This window comes from Talpa occidentalis, unplaced genomic scaffold, assembly GCF_014898055.3.
Source record: "Talpa occidentalis isolate TD23 unplaced genomic scaffold, MPIMG_talOcc4v2.1 talOcc4.6, whole genome shotgun sequence".
Classification (NCBI taxonomy): Eukaryota; Metazoa; Chordata; class Mammalia; order Eulipotyphla; family Talpidae; genus Talpa; species Talpa occidentalis.
Window position 1 is genome coordinate 76916321 of NW_023604972.1, and position 24593 is coordinate 76940913.

Here is a 24593-nt window from a genome sequence, read left to right on the forward strand (position 1 = left end):
GGAGAGTGGGGTCCCAAGGTTAACTCTGGGAGAATTTTCACTAGAGCTCCCCTTTCAGAGGCACTGGCAAGAGTTTCTCAGGTGATTTTCTCCATGAGACAAGTGTTATATCCAAAAGGGCAGGTTTATTATAAAAGAGAGGGAAGGGGAGTAAAGGACACTTGCATAGACACCAGCGGGCAGAAAGGGCTGCCCCGAAAAGGGCAGATTTGCTAAGAGAGAGGCCTGCATCGTCACAATAGGCAGCCTTGGGAACTTAGCTGCCTCTGCTGAGGGAGGTCAGGAAGAGAAGCCCCCGCATGGTCACAGGTCACAAGTGGGCAGAAAGGCTGCCCTGTGCCAGTGCAGAAATTGCCCTGATAAAGTCTTCTCTTGGGGCAGGGCTAATTCCTTTGTGGAGTGGTTCATTTTTGTTGATTCTGAGTAACTATGTAGAATTTGAAAAGGACCAGAGATTCTACGGCCCTCAATATCTGTATCCTCACCTCCTGTCCGCACCCCTGACACTCTCTACAGCAGTCTGACCCCTACTTAAGTCTGCGTCTAGTGATCTAGAGGCTGGTGCCTAAGGATTTCTCATTTCTATAGCTGGTTTAACAACTACGTTAGTCACTTCTACCCCTAACTCCAGCTCCTGGCATTGCATGAGCCAGGTCTCTGGTCTTGTGGTGCCTCCTTTCCAAGTTTTTGATTCTTGTCCTCCATCAGTATCATAACACCAGAGTCTCTTCTATCACTGGGGAAGAGTCATTTTACAAAGTGCTTTTTGTTACTCAACACAATGAGGCACTTAAGAAAGCCCTAATTTTTAGATTAGGAAACTAAGAGGTAGGGATTTCAAATGTCTGGTCCAAGTCTCAAAACTAGGAAATAGTAACCAAGACTCAAGCCTAGTCTTCAAGGAAATATGCTTTTCTTTTACCAGGACTGACTGACCTCACCAGATCGTGGCATCTTCCTACCAGTTATCAAATGCAATTTGCAGATATAGATGAAATGGAAGGATAGTGGCATAAAACTGGAAGAAAATGGTTCCAGTAAGATGAAAAGGACAATATAAGAGAGAAGGGTAAAATATGGAAACATTTTTTTCTGGAGAATTTATAATTTTCTCTCACATATGAAGGTACTAAGCTACCACTCAATCATTTTGAGTTCTGTTATCCAAGCCCAATTAATGCCTAAGGTAGGACAGGATTTGCATATGTAGAATCTCGAGCAGATATCTTAACTGGGACTCCAGAAAACTAGTGAGGTAATCTTCAGCTGATTTTTCTGAAAGTTAGGAAGCAGATAGATTTCTGAAACATATGGATTACTTGGCAAAACTCCATGCAGCATTGATAAAGGGATGCTTTGTGGATAACTGTGAAACAGTATGTAGAGAGATGCCTGCAGTACACAGAGGCTGGAGATGATCTGGTGGACATTTGCTGTTCTCAGTGCTAAATGTCTACACCTTACTTTTTGCTAATGAAATTTCAATTTTTCTTTACCTGACCAAACATTCTGAACCTCATTCTTAGTTACTTCTAATTATGTCGATTCTACTCCCACATTCCAAAGATAGAAGAATTCAGGCTGAGCCAGATAATTTCACTCCTTAGCCCTCAGTGATTGGTTCAGGGATGAATGTGACCTCAGTTATATCAAAGAAAGCTAAAGAACTCAATTTATGGATTTTCTGTTGCCCTATCAAAGATGGAGAACTACCTTTTCTCTGGGACTAGTATGACAATGGGAAGTTGCAAGGGGAAGGCAGGTTGCACAGGGAACCATGGCGTAGAGATGGAGTCAACCAGGAGAAAATGCTTTGAAAATGAAAATTGTTAATGTCATTTGGGCTACAGAGACCCTTCAAGTTTTTATTTGTACAAACGAATAAATCTCTTGTTCTAAGTAAGTTTGTGTTGGGTGTTCACTCTTATTGGTAATAGAATACTTATAAAAATGATACAACTTCCAAGATTTCTTACAAAGATGTATGAAGAAATGATAAATAATATAGTGGAAACAACTTTTAACACCTAAAAATTAGGGGTAAAACCCAGGGTTTAGTTGAGTGAGTCCTGCATAGTAGGATATCAATAATAGCTGAGATAGATGAAAGAGGCCAGATGCTTTGACAGTGGCAGTGATTTCAAGACAAAGACCCAGGAACAGCTGTTACTAAGGCAGGAGCTACCCAGCTCCTGCTGGGCAGTATTTAAACTTTAAAGAGCTCTAGCTACCACACTGCCCTAACACCAGGACAGACAAGAGACTCTTTAAAGTTTCATTACACCCTGCTGGTAATCGGCATTACTTATCTGAGCTAAAAGAAGCTTCTTGAATGAAGCCATCTCAAAGGAAGGGACAGAAAGGGAGAAAAATGGAAATAAAATTGAAGAAAGGAGTGACAATCATCTTGCAAGAGGTTGAGTGGCTTATTATGATTATGTTTAATTTGGTTGGCAGGTATGGTTAAGTAGAAGAGTAAGGTCTGATTGGGGGATATCAGGTAGGAATAGACATTAGTATTTATAAAGGAGAGCTGATAAGACATTTCCAAAAAAACTTTGGATACTGAGTATTAGTTAGGGATTATTATTAACTAAGACTTTTCTGATACCTAACCAATGATCATCCGCTAAAAACTAAGGAATTAAGAGTTTTTTTTTTTTTTTTTTAGATTTATTTATTTATTTATACAAGCACTGGGTACAGTTGGAAGAGCAGGAGGGTGAGAGAATTCACTAAAGCCAGAGCGGGGAACAGAACAGGCAGACTGACAAAATACACTGCTGAGGGGAGCAACGGGCACGCTAGGAGAGGAGAGGTCTGCCGCCATGTGGGACCCTCGCTGGTTGGCCAGGATAGAACCAGCGCTGCAGAGGCTGCAGACAGCTTCAAGCACTGCGCTCAACCACCTGCACCACCAGGGGAGGCCCAACAGTGTTTAGATTTGAAGGACAGCAAGTCTTGGCTTACTGGAACCTGCAATTTTGTGACTATTAGAAATAGCAGGATGTATGCATCCCTATGTTTATAGCAGCACTATTTACAATACCTAAGCTCTGGAAGCAACCCAAATGCCCCAAAATAGATGACTGGATCAAGAAGATGTGGTACATATACACAATGGAATATTACTCAGCAATCAAAAAAGATAAACACATGCAGTTTGCAGCAACACGGATGGAGCTAGAAGGGATCATGCTCAGCAAAATAAGTCAGAAAGAAAAAGAAAAATACCGGATCGTCTCACTCACAGCAGGAATTTAGAAAACGTAAATAAGAGACCAGGAAAAAGACTAATCAATACAAAGTAAAAATCGAAATCAACAAGCAACTATAAACCAGAGACACTCTATGCAGGGGGGGCCGGGGTGGGGGGGTCGTCAGATGGAGGGGCGGGGAAAGGAAGGACTAGAGTCAAAATAAGGGGGGAGGTGCAATTGTATCGGGAATATAACCAAAATGAAAATGCACACATTGTTCAAAGATGAAAAAAGATGTAAGGATTATATAAAATAAAATATTTAAATAAAAAAAAAGAAATAGCAGGATTTAAAGATCTCAGGGAAATTAATACAGGACTTGTCCCTTCTCTATTCAAACAGTGGTAGCAAGAATAAAATTTCTACCTTATCTTAAATTTTCATTGTCTCTCACCAGCACATCATAAATTCTATAGGAAAGCACTGTCATTTTATTTTACAAGCCTTGAATATTTAATAAAGGAAAAGGAAAACTATGTACTTTGTTTGTTTGATGTAATGTGACTTTTATATGTAGGAATGATGATCATGCATGGGTGTTCAAAGAATAGACCCCACAAATCCAAATCTATTTTCCTAAAATACAGCTAACAGAGTAATCCACTTCCAATACTCCAATTTTGAATGATAATGCAGAAAGTGGTTGAAAGCAGATGTCTGAGTGCCAGAGAGAATTTCCTCACAACTATAGATTGTCAAGGATGCCAAGACCAGTAGGCAATAAAGAGAGGCAGAAGAAAAAAAGAAATAATAAATATTTTTAGATCTGAAAGATAAAGATGAAGAAGAAAAAGATTTAGGGCCTCCCTGGTTCCAAGGGGTTAAGATGCAACCTATGAAGCACTAGTTCAATCCCCGGACAGGGAGCTACCTGTATGGTGCAGCAGACCTCTCCTGACTCGCCTGCTGCTCCCCTCAGCAGTGTATATCAGTCAATCTGCCTGTTCTGCTCCCCACTCTGTCTCTGGTGAATCCTCTCACCTCCCACACCTCTGGCCTATACCCCAGTTCTTGTATGCATAAATAAATAAACCTTTTAAAAAAAGAAAGAGATTTAATGAGTTAAATCAGCAAGTTTGCTCTGAAAAATTCTTGCATTTTTAACAAATACCCCTCCCCCCAAAATGGTGCCATTTGTCAGGGTAAACACAGCGGGACTTTGGCACTGAAACTGGAATGTACATGTGATACCAGTTATCTAGAAGAAAGTCAGATCCAGAAAAAGGTAGCCCTTTAGCTAGGACTGTCATACACATCACAGAAAATGCTCTTATGTAGCTTCTGGTTCATCAGCTTGTGTCATCTCCTACTCCAGGCTGTCCTTTTCTGATCCCTTTTTCTATTTTGGCCTCTACTGTTTACTTGGAATGAGTATCGCATTAAAATGGAAAATTGGATTTTGTCCAATTTAGCTTTAGCTAGCTGAAACAGTATCAATGGGAGAAAATGATGCTGTAATTTTCTAGTCTGGTAAAATGTGACTAGAAATCCGTGCAGAAAATATAGCAATATTTATTAAAATGAAGACTCTCTTACAATGAATAGTAACAGTTTGTTAGTTTGCTTTTAAAAGCACTTGTTAAAATATCATTAGATGTTCAATAACAACTAAGATGATGTAATAGAGATGCATAAATAGGAATGTTGAGTTCGATAGTTTGCTGTAAACTCTCAAGTAGTCTGTTTCTCAGATTGCATTTTCAAGTGTGACAACTGCGAAGGACAATTAAGCAGTAACAAAACTACAAATCTACTTTGAAATGACTGAATTACAGCTTCAGTTGTACATAAAAAAACTACACACAGGCAGATGTGACAGTTTAGATTTAATGTACATTTAATCAACATCTCTTAAAATGAAGAGAATAAACTACTAACTATATATGTAGATCCTGTTTTCCAGCGACCTTATAACTGTACACTTAAAAAGACAAGATCCATTATATGTAATTTATAAGATATTTGAAACTTTACCTTCATATCCAAATGTCATAAAACAAATGAATAAATGAATATTCATTCTCAGTAGAATATTAAAAACCTGCTACATTTTGGAGCAAGTCTTTAAAAAGACAATCACCTGAGAGTGTTTACAGTCTATAAAAGGAAGTGGGTAATTGGAGCAACTCTGGAGTAAAATGGAAAGGAACAGAAGTCTGGCTTTGCCATTCACTAACTGTGTACCTCCTCTAGGTATGGTCGTCTGTAAAATGTGCAAAAGGTGATGATAATAACAATTACTAATTGTTATGACATACTTATGAAACATTTGGAATGGTGACGGGCCCACAGTAAGTACTCAAAATAAATCTTAGCTATTTTCACCAAAAATTCCTCTAAGAAGATGCTTGGAGATAGAATGAAAGATTAAAAAGAAAATTCCAGAGGCAAAATACCCAATAGTATATTTGACGATCCTAGTGAGTTATTTTTAAATCTTTGGTGCTCATGAAAATAGCAAATTTAATTAATAAAAGTGACCTATAAAAAATGTGAAGGCCACGGTGTTCAATAATTCGACAGTAGAAGCAGACTGGCCCAACCACAATCTCCAGAATGCTAATTGTTATCACTGCCACAGAACAGCTTGATGGACAGGGAGGCCAGTGGCCTTCGGAGAGTTCTGCACCCAATGCTTGGAAATAGCAGTGTTTTATTATAGTCAACTAATAACTTTTCTTAGTTGGTCATTTATTATGATGCCGTTTCATTGAAGTTTTGAACACAAGTGAAACTTAAATGCATTTAAAATATTCTCCAGGGCCGCCCCAGTGGCGCAGCGGGCTGAGCACTGAGCTGTGAAGCTGTCCACAGCCTCTGCAGCATGGGTTCGATTGCTGGCTGGCCAGGGAGAATCCCACACGGCGCAGCAGACCTCTTCTGCCTCACCTGCTGCTCCCCTCAGCAGTGTCTTTGGTTGTCTGCCTGTTCTGCTCCCTGCTCCATCTCTGGTGAATTCTCTCACCCTCCTGCACCTCTGACCCGTACCTTTGTTCTTGCATAAATAAATAAATCTTTAAAAAAAAATATTCTCCGCAGGAATATGAGGGTAGTTTGAAGAAGGAACAAAATAGTCAATCACTGTTGTTGCCGAATCACTGTTGTTGTCTTCTCCCCATAAACTAGTTGATGAAATCACTTTGTTTTGAAATGTACATGGTATCTTTTCCACTTGTCACAGTCACACATTAAAATAAATGTATTTTGCTCACTAAAATCAAGTTTAAAAAGAACCTTGATAGTTTTCTCACCACTAATAGTAGGCTAATGAAAGTGATGCATGCCACTTTTATTTTCATTTACCCTTGAAGGAAAAGTATTACTTACTTTCCATCCCAGACATGGTCACCTCTGTGGAAAATCACCAGGTTATTCTTAGGGTCCAGTGCCACCCCAGAAACCTGGCCTGGTAACAAGTACACTCCAGGCCAATCCAGTGCCTCTTCTATATGAAAATCTAAAAGACAAATGCATACATTTAGTGTAAAAAAAAAAGAAGCAGCTAGAATAACCTCATGAAGCTTCACAATGGTTAGAAGCAGCTCATGCAGTAACGCCACTAGATGCAAAGAAAAAATAAAACCAAGTCATGCTCTACATGCACATGCCAAGTTCCTTCCTGAGCTGTGAAATTAAACAGGTGATTCTGAACTTGTTTGGGACTATAGACTCCCTTCTGTTAATATGATGACAGTAAAAGCAGCTTACTCTTAAGTTATTAGAGAACAAATCTGAGGCTATCTTATTCTTGACAATTTTCTTATTTTAAATTAATATCTTTGAACAATATACAATAGGAAGGACATTATTTTAACAGACTGCTTTATATGTTGTAAATAAATAGTAAAAATGGGCAATAAGCCTGTCATTCTACCTATCTATTTATTACATATTTTCATCATCTATCTAATGCTTGTATAAATCCTGGATGTTCAATATACATTATATCATGTAATAAACTATTCATTGTTTCACACCTCAAACAAACAGCTATCTCATTTCTCCTAACTTCAGTATTCTTATGAAAATGAAGATACTATTTCACTGTATTGATTTCATTGTTCCCTACCATCAGAAAAAGAAAAAAGTGAGAAAAACTCTGATTGAATGATTTCCAAATTATTCTCATTTCTGATCAAAACACATTTATTCTTAAAGAGTACCTGGGTTCATCCCTCTTACAAAAACATGCTGATGAATAAAGAGGAACTATGTATGGAGTTGCTATACTAACTGAGGATATACAATTATGAAGATACTGTGCAATCTATTGTATCAGTGTCAGCATTTCTTTCTCTCTCCAGTGCTTCAACAGAGATGCTGAGAAGCAGAAAAGCAGCAATTTGAGTTTCATTTCTCCTTCCCACCCTCTGGAGGATGTAGCATTTCACTCGGTGAAATCCTCAGATAGGCACTGAAGACTGGAGGGAAAAAAGGAAGAAGCACAGCCTTGTATAATCAGTTTGAAAACTTGAGAGGATGCAGGTGTGAGAATAAGAACTTTAAAATAAATCTCTCAGTGATACCAAAGGAAATGGTAGCTCATCTTTCAAAACATTTTACCTTTGCACGTCTTTAATAAAAATTAACAAATCATGCCAAATCAATAGGATGCCTAGATCAATTCTCCCTACCTTTGCTGAAACATCTTCAATAAATATTCCCTTGAGTACACGGTCTCTACAAGGCACTAGGTTATATACAGGGTACACAAAGAAATAAAACCTGGCTTTTGACCTTGAGGAACTCATAGGAGAAAATGAGAAAAAACAGAAACCACATACTAGTGAGACAAAGTAATGCAGGAACACAGGAGAGGGCCCATTATCCTTCCCAAGCTTGTCTGAGATAGGACAGGGTTAAGGTCAGACCTAAGATAATTCCCAGAGGAAGAGACATTTCTGTTCACTCAAAGATAAGTGAGGTTCAATGAGTATCGAAGTGGGGAGAGAATATTTCTGTCAAAAATAACAAAGTGAAGATGTTTGCAATTGCAGAATGTGTTGCCAGATATTTAAGCAATCTGGAAAGGAACCTCCCTGATGGCCGAGGGGTTAAGTTTCAGTGCTATCACTGCTATGGCTTGAATTCCATCCCCAGCCAGGGAGCTAGCCCACCTGGTGCGGCAGACCTCTCCTGTCTAGCCTGCTGCTCTCCTCAGCAATGTATTTCGGTAGAGCTGCCTGTTATGCTCCCCACTCCCCCTCTGGTGAATCCTCACACTGCATCTCTGACCTGTACCTCAGTTCTTCTATGCAAAATAAACAAAAAGCTTACAATAAAGGAATAATTATTTAAAAAAAAAAAGTAATCTGGAAAGGTTGCCTGTGTGTGTCAGGTGGAGGTGGTGGAGCAGAAGGCAGAACAGAGCCCAAGCTCTGTTTTAGACTGGAAAATGCATTGTATAGAACAATGAATGGATGTGATTCTGAGCTGTGGTGTCGTGATCTGATCTATACTATGATTAATTTTGAGGCTTCTGCAAGGATTTTAAATTACTAGCAGTAAAGCAGAGAGTTTGGGAGTAATTTACTTTTGAAATTTATTAGAACACATGAGAATGCCTTTCACTCAAGCGTTTTGATATACTTTGGTCAGTTGGTGAGAAGGGAAGCAGAATTACAGTTGGCATGTCTGAGTTTGAAAACAATTCCGGATACATCAGTGGATGTGAATGGAGCTGTTCAGAAGAATAAACTTCATCATCAGCACACTTGTCATAATAGGAAGAAAAAAAAAAGACACAAATTGCTGCTACAGGCACCTGGGAACCATAGAAGGTTTTAAAGCATAGGGTGACATGGTTAAAACTATTTCTGAAAGTCAACTCTGGAAGTGGGGTACAAATGTTGTCATTAGAGGTATCTAGATAGAACAAAAAGATCATTTCCCCCAAGAATGTTTTGAATTATTTTAAAGTTGCTCTGGTCTCAGGTCGTGCTTTACTCATTTTCATTTCAGTTACAATTTGTCCTTGGGAGGTCATCACGCAATACTCACTCAACAGCTCCTAAAGATTCCAGATTGGCTCCAAGAATACTTTGAATCTCCTGACAATATAGTTATTTAATTGCTTTCATTTTCAGGGAAACTTTACAACTAGACAGAATTTCTGGAGGGCAGGGGTGACATCTTTTCAGGGGTGACTGCTTTGAACAGGGTAGGGTCTACAACAGCCTGATAAATGCACTGAAGTGAACTCTGTCCTCAACTGGCATTTAAATATATAATTTTATAATTCACTTGTAAAACCTTTTCACCCCCTGCACTGTGCACAAGACACTGTGAAGAGACTCAGTAAAAATGCTAATTGGTTAGTTATATTCATTAAAGACATAAATACCATGGTTCCTATGAACTTTTTTTCTATATTTGCGTAGAAGAACTGGGGTACAGGGCAAAGGTTCAGGGGGTGAGAAGATTCACCAGAGACAGAGTGGGGAGCAGGACAAGCAGATCTGCTGAGGGGATCAGTGGGTGAGACAGGAGAGGTCTGCTGCGCCATGTGGGTCATCTCCCTGAGACTTAACCCCTAGGCCATGAGGGAGGTCCTCCTGTGATCTTTCTATTCAGTGATCCATAAACAGATACTGAGAATTAGATACTCATGAAGGTGCAGAGATACTAATATAATAGAAATTATGCAACATATAAAATAAATTCATTGCTCTGTGATGAAATACATATTTTATAAAACGTTGTGTAAAGGTCTTTGTGAATATCTAGAACATATTTATTAAAACATATTGGTGGTTAATATTCAAGAGAATAAAAAGATGATGTGTGAACAGCCACGCTTTTTTCATAGTGAGTCAATGTAAAAGAGAATTACTGCATGCATGCCAAGAAAGACTGAAGAAATTATATTAAGCAATTCTAATTTCATTTTAAAATATCACTGCACATTCATTAAGATCACCTAGCCAAGACCTAAAAACTTTCAGAATCTAGGTCTCTGTGTTAACAAGAAATTCAAGGTTCTTAAAAGAAAAACTGAGTTCATGCTCTTGTCTGTCAACATTATTTCAGTTAATTGATGTTTTGCTACTAGGGTCATCAACTCTAGGATTATTAGGTAGTTAAAGGGTGTTTCCTTTTAGATTAAATGATCAAAATCCAAGTTAGTCCTTTGGGACTACGGGATACATATATCTCAATCATATGTGTGTGTGTATGTGTGTGTGTATACAAACATACATACATACATATATATGTTTTTCCAATTCCTGTCCATCGCTATAAGTGAATCATAGAATGCTAGAATAAATGAAAAGAACTGTAGGTTTGAGTCAGACTTCAGGCATCAATATCAAGGGTGATTACTTTCTAATCCCCTATTAAGGAAAATTTCAAATCCTTATTAAAGAAATTGCATGATAAAATATACCTGGGCTCTAATTTAACATTTTCAATCAAGAAGTAGTTAAAAATTCGAGTTCAGACTCCTCTGAGCCTTTTTTAAAGACGTGACTCATTATGTGACTAGTTAATGATGTAGGAAGACTTAGTCTTAATTTGGAAAGTACATACAAATTTCATACACATAACCTTGGGTAAACCATTCCCAAAGCGAAGTTTCGGCTGCTTGCAATTCAGATATCAAATGGTGAGATTATTTCAGAAGAATTCTTGCATTCATCAAAAGTAAGGTAAAGTTGAAGCCTCATTGTCCACCATATATTATGGAAAACAAGTTACTGACTTCAGAAAAAAAAATACTACTATTAAAATTGCATCACTAAATCAATGAAAGGATTAATGAATTAAACCTTTCCAAGAAAGAGATTAATGTTAGCGAGCAATTCTGCTTTCATATGAAATTATTAATAAGCATCTAAAAGGGCATTCATTTATCTGCGCTGCAGAGGAGTAATAGAATTAGATAAAGTTGTGGAAAATACAATTTCAAATGCAGAATGACAGACTTAACGTCAGAGTAACAGGCCCTTAATATTTGATTTTGAGGGAAAAACCTGATAAAATCTTTCAAAGACTTCAACAAAAAGAACAAAATGCAGTGAATGATTTTGCTATACTTAAGAATTCTCAGTGAGGATAAGATGTCTTATTTTATTCTGGGATTGGTATTCGTCAGAAGTGCTGACTACAATTAGCAAAAACTGTAGGAGAAATATTTATACTCAGGTCATAAAGTTAGCAAAGATGTAACAAGAGGCTCAAGAGCATTAACTGAATTTCTTCTCTATTCAAAATTTAATTGCAAGTGAGACTTTCATTTTGGTCAAATTGGATACTGATTGAGAAAGCATGGCCAAATCCATATCTACATTTCTTATGATTGTAGGTGAGATGACTAGATGCCTGGAAAAAAAAAAAAAGCAGTCATAGCCTCTCATCTATTTACCATGTTATTTTATTTTATTGTGAGAAGCAGAATAATAACATGATTAAAAACCAAGACTTGGTGCAAGTACGTCTGTTTTAAATCTTGGTTTCTTTTTTTTTTTAAAGATTTATTTATTTATTTTTAAAGATGTATTTATTTTTATACAAGAACTAGGGTACAGGCCAGATGTGCGGGAGGGTGAGAGGATTCACCAGAGACAAAGTGGGGAACAGAACAGGCAGACTGAACAAATACACTGCTGAGGGGAGCAGCGGTCGAGACAGGAGAGGTCTGCTTCACCATGTGGGATTCTTGCCGGCCGCTCGGAATCGAACCTGCGCTGCAGGGGCTGTGGACAGCCTCACAGTGCGGCGCTTAACCGCCTGCGCCACCAGGGAGGCCCTAAATCTTGGTTTCTTAACTATAGTACTTTGGTCATATGACTTAACCTTTCCATGTGTCAGTTTCTTTCTCGCTAAATGGATTTGCAAATATGGTTGTTTTGAGGATTAAATGAATTACTGTATCTAAACACTTAGCCTGATTCACAGTAATGGCTATGTATATGTTTGTTTTATTATTCTCCTCTCCCCTCCAGAGATGAAAATTCAGCCAACTAAATGTGTTAGTTTATCTTGTAAATTCTTTAAGTTTTGTGTTAGAGGTAAACATACGATTTAAATATGTTACGTGATGGGCTCTGAGTTAAGTAAAAGTTGTTCAGAGAAATCAAATAAAATCGAAATGTAGCATAAGAATATCTAATGATTCTGTGAGTTCTCTTAACTGGTGGGAAGTGCCACACAAATGCATATATAATTTCTCTTGTCTAGAGGTGTGCAATATAAGGTGAATCAGATATCTACGTGCTAGCAAATTAACAGTCAGGTGAAATTTTCAAGTGAGCATAGCAATTTGCAGTTTTAATTTGCAGTTCAATGAATCTAGTTTCCAGAAGGCAACCAGGATAAAGACACTTAAAACTTCTTTTCCTGTTATATGCATGCTGTGTCAGAATAACAAACTAATGGTGGAAACCAAACTAAAAAGGAATGCATGAAAGTCTCAATTTACCAAGTTGAATGCTGTACCCTGTTCCTCCTATTTTATAGGCAAACATCAAGGCTGATCAATGTAAGTAATCAGAGATTTGAAGAGCCCAAAACCATCACTGTGATAGAATTCTGCCAGACCATATTCTCTATCACATTAGAGTGTCAAATCTAGCAGCTTTCCTGTACACTGCAAGAAAATTCTTTCATAGATGGTGATTAAGTTAAAGTATTCATGTTAACATCTACTACATTGGTGTTTAAATTTTTGAAATCTAATATTTGAAATCCAATCTAATTTTTGAAATGACATTGATGATAGCAAAAAAGATCACAATTATTGCTAATGTGTTATAACATTCATTAAATGTTTTCTATGTGCCAGAAACAGTTCACAACACTTTCTGCACATTATCTGAAATACATGGAAATATTATTTGACAGTAATTTCAACCCCATGAGGGTCATATTGTTATAATTTTCATTCTGTAGCTGATAAAACTAAGTCTATAGAATTAAAAAAAGAAAGCTCATCTTTAGATCACATAATAAGTATATAGTTGTGATTCCGATCCATAGCAGTCTGAGCTGCTCTCCATAGCACTACCTTCATGGAGTGGATTTCAATTTTTAATTTGGCCAAATGGAGACTTGAACTGGGGCAAACTGTATTGTGCACAGGTGTGTGTGTGTGTGTGTGTGTGAGAGAGAGAGAGAGAGAGGAGTATATGTGGCAGGGATACAGCAACTAACGACCACTTCTCACATTTTTGCTTTTCTTGAGGCATGCCCTTTCTAACAATGGTTGGACAACCTTTGGTCTGGTTTAGCTGAATTCACCCAGGAAAGTTCTCTGTTTCTAAAGCTGCTTTTACAACTCTGGGGAAAAGAGTTTTCAGAATCAACTCTGAACCACACCAAAAGACCTAAACACAAGGTCAATGAAGATCTAAAAAAGGTGTTATTTGCAGACACTTGCACTTTCAGAGACACATTGAATACACAGTACTTAACCATTATGTTGCTAGACTTTAAGGACCTCCTCAGCTCTGCAAAGCTAGATGTCATTCTATTGTATTGTGCTCTTCATCCAGTTCGCTGCCCACTGATACTCAAACAAGAATGAGGCAGACAATTCAACTTTAAAGGCAATTGCTAGGATGTGGGAACAAGTGGAATTCAGACCAATATAAAGGTCAACAAAATGGTATTGCTCAAATGCAATACCCTCTGGTAGTCCGGGGCTGACCACAGATAAGTCTCACTCAGATTTTTGTGCTGATGCAGCAATTTCAGCTTTGAATCTTCAAATTAGTTGGCTGGAATCCATAACCATACTGCAGTTCTAAAACATGGGCCAGTCAATGAACTATAAATCTACTACTGAAAATGTCACTGAACTGGTTTGTGATGGTGCTATGAACTAGGGGCATCAAAACAAGGTCCTGAGTGGAAGCCCCCAGTTCTAAGCATTGAGGGTCCAGAGCTCCAGGGAGGTATATTCGAATAGAGTAAGCAAGCTAGCCCCACTTTGACTGAGCTCAGCTGAACTGAATTGTAAAGAACTAGAAGGTACACATTAGGAGTCATAAAGTTCATTCAGAGGATGTGACCTCACTCAAATAGCTTAATTTCTCTAAGATTCAGCTTTTCATTTGAAAATTAATAATAGGCCTTGAAGATTTATGAAATAAGTATGACTTATAATATTAAGCAACACAATAGCTTTATATTTTTGTTTTCATAATCATGAGAAGCTACTTTCTTTTTTTGCAGCTAATACAGTTTCTTATAGCAAATTAGACACTTTGGGAGACAGTTAATTCCTCCAGATAATTAGAGTCCCATTTTCAGCTTTGCCTGGAGTAAAGGAAAGGTAGGGTAGAGGCAGTAGAAGATTACCCATCAAATTTATTGCCCTTGCTCATACCCTGGGGACTACACATGAATTAGACTACTAATTTATTTTATTAGGGCATTATATGCTAATAACTTTTTACTTTCATTTTTGCAAATGGCAGCTTCCTGAGGATAGGTCTTTATCTGGCGCATACAAAGGAATGAAACATCTTCAACTAAAGTTAGCTATTACATTTCATTATGGTAATCAGTAAAGAGAATTGAAAAGAAAAAGACTTTTAGAAATATGTCATCTGAATATGAGTTTGTGCTATTTTGAATTTAATTCTAAAAATATTTTTAGTCATAGCAATGAAATAACACTACATAAAACTATTCAAAGAAGAAAATACACACATTTCCTTTCTATAATTAGGATTTGTGTTGCATGCTTCTTTAATTCACTGTTTTATTTATTTCAGTGACATTTACCCACATATTTAAAGTGAAAGAAACTTCCTGAATCAGATCCCAGAAAAACCCTGCCATTGTGAAAAACCCTGCCTCATACCCACTCTGGAGGGTATGAGGAGACTTGGCAACTAAATGTGTATGAGGTATTTGGGGGGTTATTTTCTCGGAAAAATTAGGTAGGTCTCAAGAATACAATGCTTTAAGACAAACTACAAGTTTCACTTGGGATGATTTTAAGTGACCATGATATTATTTAAATACAAGAGTAACAAAGGCAAGTCCTGGAATAAGCATGCTGTGACTTTAACATTTCATGTTTGAACAGAATTGGATTCTCACCAAAAAGGCTCCTTTGCCTTTTATATTTTTGTGTTACTTGGCTTATAATTTACTGTTCTTACTGCAGAGGTTCAGACAGACATCCAGTCTGTTTATGAAGTGGATGAAGCATAATAAACTGCCCATTTCTAGGTATAATCAGAGATAACAATTGAGTTGTTCTTTGGTAGAATCCAAGAGTCTAGATTTTTCGTACCTTAGGTTATTTTGCTGTAAGGGAGTTTTGGGACCACTTCTTGAGAAACACAATTCTATTAGATAAATTTAGAATGAGTTAGAACAAGGCTGTGCCTGTTTAAATATGAGGAGGTAAAAATCTAGGTTCTAGTTAACATCTCCTAGAGACTATTAGGTTAGTCCCAATGGACAGTGCTTGAAACTTCCGTGTGAGCAAAAGGCACTGCATGCTAATTTTTTTCAATTATAAATAAAAATCAGCTGGGTGTTGAATAATTTATGACTTCCTGCAAAGCTGTATTTGAAAACATCAAGCTGGCAACCTGTGCCGTTCCAGCCTACGCATGGACAACTGCCACACACACACATATCTGTTACTTTTTTGGAGATTATCTCCACATGCTGTATTATCTGGCTTTCCACATTAGCAAGTAACATGAAACACAATCAATATCACAGAAGCCACAACACAATTAAAGACAGAGATGAGGCGTCCATAGCTTGCTGGTATAGAAACCTGAAGGGAATAAGGTATTGTCCTTTAATTATGGAAGCCAATCCTGGTTAGACATAAAGATAAATCTGATAGTTACTGACGTACTGGAGGTCCCTCAGAAATAACTACTCAACTTTCCAATTAAGGCGTAATTGATAATGTAACTTAAGAAATCAAAGTCATAAAAATGGTTACATTTTACAAGTCAATTGGATAAGAATGCTGGAAGTATAGGATTCCTTTGAGAGGAATTTAATTATCTTAAAAGGAGGGAGTATGTAAGCATTTCATACACTGGCGCTTTACATATCAGGTTTTGAATTTTCAGTTTCTTTCCATTGAGCAACACAGAGAATGTTGATTTGGGAAGAATTTGTTACCCTGAATTTCACATACCACCCTCCCTAAAATGATGCAAATATTTCCCATTCTGGTAGTTCTGGCTTACCAACAGAAAGGAAAGAGAATTTATATACTCTTAGACCAAAACAAAAACTCCTCATACAAAGGTGCTATCTGATACCCAACTCTGAGTAACAGTTTTTCTAATAAGTCCTTTTTAGTGATAAGCAATGGGTAGTGATACCCATTGATTTTTATTCCCTTCAGATTTTGCTAATGTGGATTGTAGCAATTCAAATGTAATTCTTTAAAAGAAGTCCTAAACGCACCTCCTGTGTGTTCTGGTTCCCAGGTGCCTTCACCAGGTAGGGACTGCTGTAATGAGAAAACTCTGTTCTCGGCTGGCCTCAAAGTAGATTCTAGTCTGTGGAATTTGTGAATTCTGTCTCTGACAAGAATAGCATTGCCCCTCTCCTCATGTTCTGTACTCTCTCTGGCATCAGATCCACCAAGATCCTTCTTTTGGACTACATTTGCAATCTCAGCTACCAGTTCTGACTCTGATTCTGCCTTTTCTGTAGGATTATATTTATGCACATGAACAACATCTTCCCTTTCTCCTAGCAGTTTGGAAAGTAGTGAATAGAAATCACCTGTGAAAAAAAGAAAAGAGATAAGCGGTGGAGTCTTGATAAGATTGCAAAATTTACAAATTTTTGTGCCTTAAAATATCGACTCCTGATCCCTCAAAATAAATGAGTACATTTGTTCTCAAGCTTTCAAGGATGAGCGGTAGAGAACATTTTCCAGAACAATGAAAACATAGCATGCTTCACATTTCATTTCATATACCACCTATGTCTTTCTGATATCTTTTGAGCAAACACCACCAGATAGCTTTTGTTAGTGTATTGGCAGAAACAAAAGAATGCATATGTTACTGTGTGGTACGCAATAGTTATCCAAGAATAGGTTGGATTACTTTCTAAAATAAAATATTATCAACAAGCTACATCAGATAACATCTACCTTCATAGGCAAAGCCTTAGAAGTTGTCTTTAAAAGCCTATTAAAGTACAACCCACAAGACATTAGATATCTATGTTTGAACAGGTACTACAAAACTCAAGAAATCTTACAGGTTGCACCTACTTGACAATTGGAAAACCAAAATTTTATTATTATTATTATTTTGTTAGCAGTGATAATTTAAAAGCACCAGTTGTTTATTTTAAGCAAGAAATGAACATCTTCCAGACAAATAAATTTTGAGAAAAAAATACTTTTAAATATTTTTCAAACAAAAGAGAAGATTTTAACAAACTGATTATCACAAGAATGATTTATTACTAAAATTTACATGGTGTTCTCCTGTACTACTCCATGAAAAAAACATTATTTATAAAATATCATGACAGATACAAAGTGTGCCCGCAGAAATTTTACGCAGCATTTTTTCTCATTATCTACATTTATGACTTCTATTTATACCAATTCTGTGTATGGGAAACATATATGTGTTCTTGATGGAATAATAAATCTGCTTTCCTAAGTCAACCCAAAGTAACCTACATCTCTTCTTCCTTTTCCTCAACCTGTTCTAAGTGCTGCTAATGAGATTACTTATGACTATGGAGTCCTATTGCTAATGTTTTAATTACATTTATAGTACCATCAGATAACATTCATAAAATCCTTTTTATGACAATTAGGAGATGAGAATGATAACTGGCTAAGCCATGATACATTCCACTAAAGAATATATTATTAAGAAATTGGTGCAGAGGGATACGAAGTCTTCCCAAAATGATGCTAAGAGATCCTGTCATGTTTACAAATAGTCTTGGTTTAATGATTCAAAGTAGGTTTTTAATTCTCACCCATGAAAGCAGCTTATCCCAGGTGAAATCTTCAATCAGAAAATAATTACCAAGTAATAGGGCCAATCTCAGTAAAGTGAACAAAACAAATTACAACTCAATGAAATCTGCTAGGTCACAGTGGCATTTCTGCCAATGGAAGAGAAATCAATCCATTACCACTAAATTCTTCTGCCCTAAACTAAGTATAAATAGTTTAACTTATTCTTAGGCAATGAAACATTTTCTATAAAAGGTAAAATAAATAATTTTTTCAGAGACAGATATAAAACATAATTTTAAAAGCTGAGACCATGTCATTGGGTTAATATTCATAGACACAGGTTCAGATCTGTGTCTACACAGGCATTCAGATTTATCAGTAAAAACCTAATAGCTGTGATAAAATATTAAGGGTTGAGCACACTGCTTCTTTTGAAATGACCATTTACAATTATCATTGGGTCAGGAACAGGAAAGAAAGAATTTAGCAATACAATAGACTTGTGTAAACACAGGTTGTGTTGGCCTTGTGAGAACATAGCTTTGGGAGCTGTGTCTTTTACTGGAAGGGAGCACTAGATGGCTATCTCTTATATTCTTATGCACAAGTCAGAATCCATTTTTTTCTCTCTTCTGGTGTACTGGATTTTGGAGTCTTGAAATGTTCACCATTTTAAAAAGCCTTATTAACATCTTGATTTAGGAGATATATCTAATTTTGAGAGTACCAGATGGAGCAGAATATAAATGGAGGAAGTTGGGTGGGCCCTTAATCCATTTCCTCTATTTAAATTCCCTTCTTTCTTTTCAGCTTATATTACACTTTCACTTTGTTGAACATCCACTCTAAGATAAGGTAGCTTTATCTTTCTAGGACATTCTTTCTCTAGTAATCAACTAGCTTTTTACTCTTCCAATCTTACTTAGGTATCATTTATAACCAAGAAGTCTTTCGTGACCATTCAAATGACAGGTCTCTGCTATGTACACTTCTAGCCCTCTGGTTTTTTTCTGGATTATTATTGCCCAGTATGATCTGTGTTTCATACCTATGTTACAATCCAATCCTGACTCAGTAGTTACACTGCCCCTGTGAGCTAGCTAACTAACCTTATAAAGATAACAATGGTAGTACCAAAAACAAAACAAAACAAAAATAAAATTGGAAAAGTCCAAGTTTGGGTAAAAACCAGAGTCAGAGGAAATTGAGGGTCTAATAAGCCCAGGTATCTTTGGGCATGCTCAGATGTGTCTATCCTACAAAAGAAAACTGAACTCACACTGGCATACCAAAGACCCCCCAGGATTGGAATTTGACCATCACCATGTGATAAATTTTCCACAAAGCAAAACTACAGTTACTGAAAACCTGGTGCACATAAATTGCAACTGATTGTGAACTAGCCACCTTTTTATGTACAGACATGCTCCCCCAATGACAACTCTGGCACCAAACTGGAGTGCTCTGTGTTCCCCAAAGCCCCCAAATAAACATTTTTCCTTTGGATTAAGCTTTAGTTTCTCAATCAACAATGGCAACTATCCTTAGAATTGTTATTTTGGTTTTGAAAAATAGTTAACTTAAAATGCCCAATTCAGTGTATATCATAAAGTAGGTGTCACTACATTGTAGCAAACACAATAAATAACCAAAAAGACAAACTCTAGTTACAACATGCATCAGTTTCAATCTATTTTTTACCTAAAATTTTGAAAATGAACTCCTGTTTTGGATTCAAGTACTGGGATCTTCATAATGGGGGAAAAATCCCCTTTAACAAGTCACTATGACTACTATAGTGAAATGCTTCTGAATTTTGTCACAGTCGGTTGTAGTTACATTTTATTTCTTGTTAAATGTGTATCTGGAGAAAGAACTACCCTTACTCCAGTGTTTTGCGTGCCAGCCAGCCAACATCAGCCTGGAGCCCTTCTTGTTTTCTTTCATTTTCTAATACAACTTCTCTGCTAAAGATTTGCCTCACACAAGTCATAAAACACACTTGCTTTGGCGTGAGTGATCATGGAGGTATGGAGAGACCCCCCTTGAACACAGCATACCATTCAAGCTTCTTCACCTTCCCATTTCCTTTAACAAGTTCTAGTACTGTCTAAGCGAAGTTTCTGGAAAGACGTCACTTTTATGTGAAATCCAAATAAAATGAAAGAACTAAGAGGGGATCTGGTACAGTTATGAAGAACAAATTGGTGGTTGTGAGGTGGTATTGAAATGGGTGAAGGGGATCAAAAGGTAAAAACTTTCAGTTATAAAATAACTAAGTCATTGGGATGTAAAGTACAGCACAGTCACTGTAGTTAATAATATTCTATTGTATATTTGAAAGCTGTTAAGAGTAGATCCTAAAAATTCTCATCACATACACACAATTTTGTAGCTATATATGGTGACAGATGTGTTAACTACACATTTGTAACAACCATTTTGCAATATATACAAATACTGAATCATTAAATTATATACCTGGAACTCATGCTATATGTCAACTATACCTCAATTAAAAAAATACGGATACATTGCAGCCTTACAGCAGTTATCCCTGATACTTTCTGAATAAAAATTCTTCAAAAGGAAAAATAAAAAATAAAAAAATACAAATGTTTTCTGTGATCATGAAAATATTCTATACCTGTGCTGCCTGCCATGATAAGCACTACATACATGAGAAAATTGAGGACTTGTGGCTAACATGAAAGAGGAACTTAATTTTCAATTGTACTCATTTTTAGTTAAATTTATATGGCAATTTAAATAGCCAAATATGGCTATTATCTACCACAAAGGACAGTGCATGGCTATGTGCTACTTCATCCTTTCTCATATGCTCTTCCTACCCCAAACTGAAAGCATCAGCTTCCACTTCTAACTTCACTCCTGTGTGGCTTTTTGTTCAAGTGCTCAGGTTGCTCAAGCCAACATGACCTATTGGCGGCTTGAAATACTGTTGAGAATCCCTTTAGAAATTCACTTCTTATGTTTTTCTTTCCACATTTTCTCTACCTGTCACCTCTTTGTCCTCTTATTCTTTCGGCAAAATATGAAAATGTTGGTCTATCACAGGCAAACTGCCCGCCTTCCGCCAGACTAAGGTCTCTTTCTACTAAATGAGCTCAGACAGCTGTTACCTTCATACAAAAGACTCCCAAATCTGCAGCTCTCCTACTACCAAACTGGTACATAAAACTACCTTCTGGAAATTTCCACTTGGATGCCTGTTTCATTTTGAACTGAACATGTCTAAAACTGAGCTCTTAATTTCCCCTTTGTTAGTTCCTAGATAGGTTTAGGGCTCACTGAGTTCTGTTTCTTTGTTTTCTGCACTCAAACTTTGATTCTTATCTTATGAAATCTTATGAAATTATCTTATGAATGGTAAGTCTTTAAAATAATCTGATTGAATGGGTTTGGTATCTGGAAAACACAACTGGTAGCAGCAGCTAATATGCCAGGAAACGGAAGACAACAAAGTAAAAGAGAATCTAAAATTCTGTCAGTTAAATTACAAGTATGCAAATTATGTGTTTACATTAGCTACATTATGGCTTAATGGTTTATTTTTCTATTTTGTAGCAATCACTCACTATTCTTTGCCTCAAACATGGACAATTTTCTGCTTTACTTTTCAGTAATATGGTGAAATCAAATTAATACAGTTTTAAGTAAAGTGTTTTAAGATTATCAGATAAAATAAATCTTCACTTTTTAATTAATTAATTTATTTTTTAAAAGATTTTATTTATTTATTTATACAAGCACTGGGTACAGTCAGGAGCGTGGGAGGGTGAGAGGATTCACCAGAGCCAGAGCGGGGAGCAGAACTGGCAGACTGACGAAATACACTGCTGAGGGGAGCATCAGGTGAGGCAGGAGAGGTCTGTGCACCATGTGGGATGGTGGCGGCAGGGGATGGAACCGGCGCTGCAGAGGCTGCAGGAAGCTTCGCAGCCCAGCGCTCGACCGCTACGCCATCGGGGAGGCCCAATCTTCACTTTTAGACCATGTAAAATCTTATATGTGGCAGGTATTTTTATTTTAAAAATGATCAAGAACCTCTTGATAATCCTTCAGACTATAAATTCCCATTTGCCACACAAATCACTAGTGCTTCATTACCTAAAACAAACAGGTCTTATTACTGCTTATTGCTCTTTGATTTCTGTAGCATATAGAGAGTAGAAAGCATGTTCATCAGCAGTTTAACCACTGACAAAATATGCCAGGTAACCAAGTTAACAAGATTATAACCATGGAAGACAAGTTATTAATGTGAGGGATATGAGGAATAAAAAAATAAAAGCATGCCTTTTTAGATTTGAATATTTTGGTTTATGACTCAATCACAGCTGCATTTCCTTCTGGTTAAAATCAATTTGGTTTAGTGACTGTTTACTTATTTCTAACCCACAACATTTATTCTACTAGATTTAGAGAAACATAACACATGATTGTGATGACCAGTTCAAGCAGCAAAATTGAAATGAACTTCACTATTTTTTCCTTGAATAGGACTCATCTGATGGAAAACAAATCAGAAATGAACCTTTTTCTTCTCCTTTTACGAATGACACAAATATTAAAAAACTGAAAGTTAAGAGATGATCGCTTTTGCAACTACCATTCACACAGATCTAAATCTGAAAGACCAACTGTGTGATAAATGGTTGTTCATATCTGCCTATTCTGTTATTAGGAAAGCACTACAAAACAGCATCCACTCAGCTTCCTGGAGCCTTGGGGGGTATTTACAATTGTGTTTGATAGATGAGTTCAATAAATAAAGACCTGTGAGTTGTTCATAAATCATAGCAAACAGATATATTTTTAGTGAATGGAAATACAAGAGTTCTATCTTCTTTAAAATAGCCAAGTAGCATAGAGAGTTTAAGATTAGCTTGAGATGTTACTAAAATCATTCGTACTTTATTAGGGGACAAAGGAGTGTCCTTTATTGAACGAAACAAAGAAATATAGATTTTTAGCTAGGTAGTTCATTCTTTATCTCATTCTCATCAATGGTTTGCCAACTGTTACTTTAACAAGTTTTTAAAACAGACAATTGGTTTTTTAACTTGCAGTCTTGTTTCTTTCATTGCACTTATTTGACAAAACATGCAATGGTAATTCATTTTTGTTAGTATAAACCACTGTGAAATTATTCTGTTTCACAGAAGGTGTCTGAAGACCTTTAACTATCTGGGGGTCATGGAGTGTTTTTCCTCTACAAATTGTATTTTTGTCATATTCTCCCTGCCTTGGGAATATAGTAGGCTCATGCTGACCTTTGAGGAGAGAGATTGATTATACGAGAGCACAGTGAGTACAATGAAGAGTTTGGAGCAAAACTGAATAAAACATGTTAAAGGCCCTTTTGCAGCAAAAGAAATGTTGTCCAGAGCACAAAGTATAATATCAAGGACACACTGGTATTACAGATTTGACGTGCAGTTTTGCCTTGAGTTTTCCAAAGATTGAAATCTTGTAATACAATTGATACAGATTTCAATACTAATTCTATACTCTGAATTTTAAAGGAGAAAAACACTTCAATTCAGAAATCTTAAATATAATTGTATAAACTATTTGCATATGATAAGTTTCTTGGTGTCATACTATATCTTTGCCTAAATATTGCTGAGGGAAGGCTCACGTTACCTTCAGTATAGTGAGCAAATATAAGAGCTTATAGTGCATAATAAATGCTTTATTTTTCCTAAAAGTGCCAACTATGCCAAATAATTCAGGGTGATATCTGTGTGTGTTTGCTCTGGACAACCAATGCTACTGTCCTTTTTGTGTATAGCATCTTAAGATTTACTTCCTCTGCCCAGAATCACTGTCTAATTGGGTTTTATTGTTTAGTTTACTGTACATACTATATAAGTTAGTTAATTCTTCACTTACAATCTTTTCAAAAGATGGTGACATTTCAGCATGGAGCCAAACAGATAAGCTCACCTATAGGCAAACAGGCATTTTTCAAGGCACTGAGGCATAATATATATACATATATTATGCAGTCATTAAAAACCGTGTAAGCCAATAATTTTTATAATTGGGAGAAATATTTAGGATATAACACTGCTACAGAAAGGATACAAAATTGTGTATACATTATGAACTAAACACTTAAAATAATGTGCACATATATATTTCACACACAGGTGTTCATATACACTGTACTTCTGGGGATTAAGGAAGATTTTATTTACTTCTTCATACTTTTATATGTAACTTCCATATCTTCTATAATGAATATGATTCTAAAAATCAGTCAAATAAGCATTATTAAAAAAATCCCTATAGACTTAATTAAAGCCTCATTAAAACGTTTCCCATTGTTGCATGACAACAACTTGACAGGTAAAGCTGTTGCATAATGAAGTTCT

General features: G+C 36.6%; 1 protein-coding gene across 21 annotated transcripts in view; it reads right to left on the minus strand.

Annotated features, from left to right (window-relative positions):
• Positions 1–24593, minus strand: part of PAM (peptidylglycine alpha-amidating monooxygenase) — a 329113-nt gene that overhangs the window by 35461 nt on the left and 269059 nt on the right. For 15 of the 21 annotated variants that reach the window (XM_054688174.1, XM_054688177.1, XM_037530112.2 and 12 more), the window contains exons 15-16: positions 16656–16979; positions 6588–6717 (exon numbers count right to left, since the gene is read on the minus strand). In XM_054688174.1, coding sequence (XP_054544149.1) covers positions 6588–6717; positions 16656–16979 — 454 coding nt within the window. The remainder of the gene's footprint in view (positions 1–6587; positions 6718–16655; positions 16980–24593) is intronic. The other 6 variants (XM_037530123.2, XM_037530122.2, XM_037530121.2 and 3 more) reach the window with 1 other exon arrangement.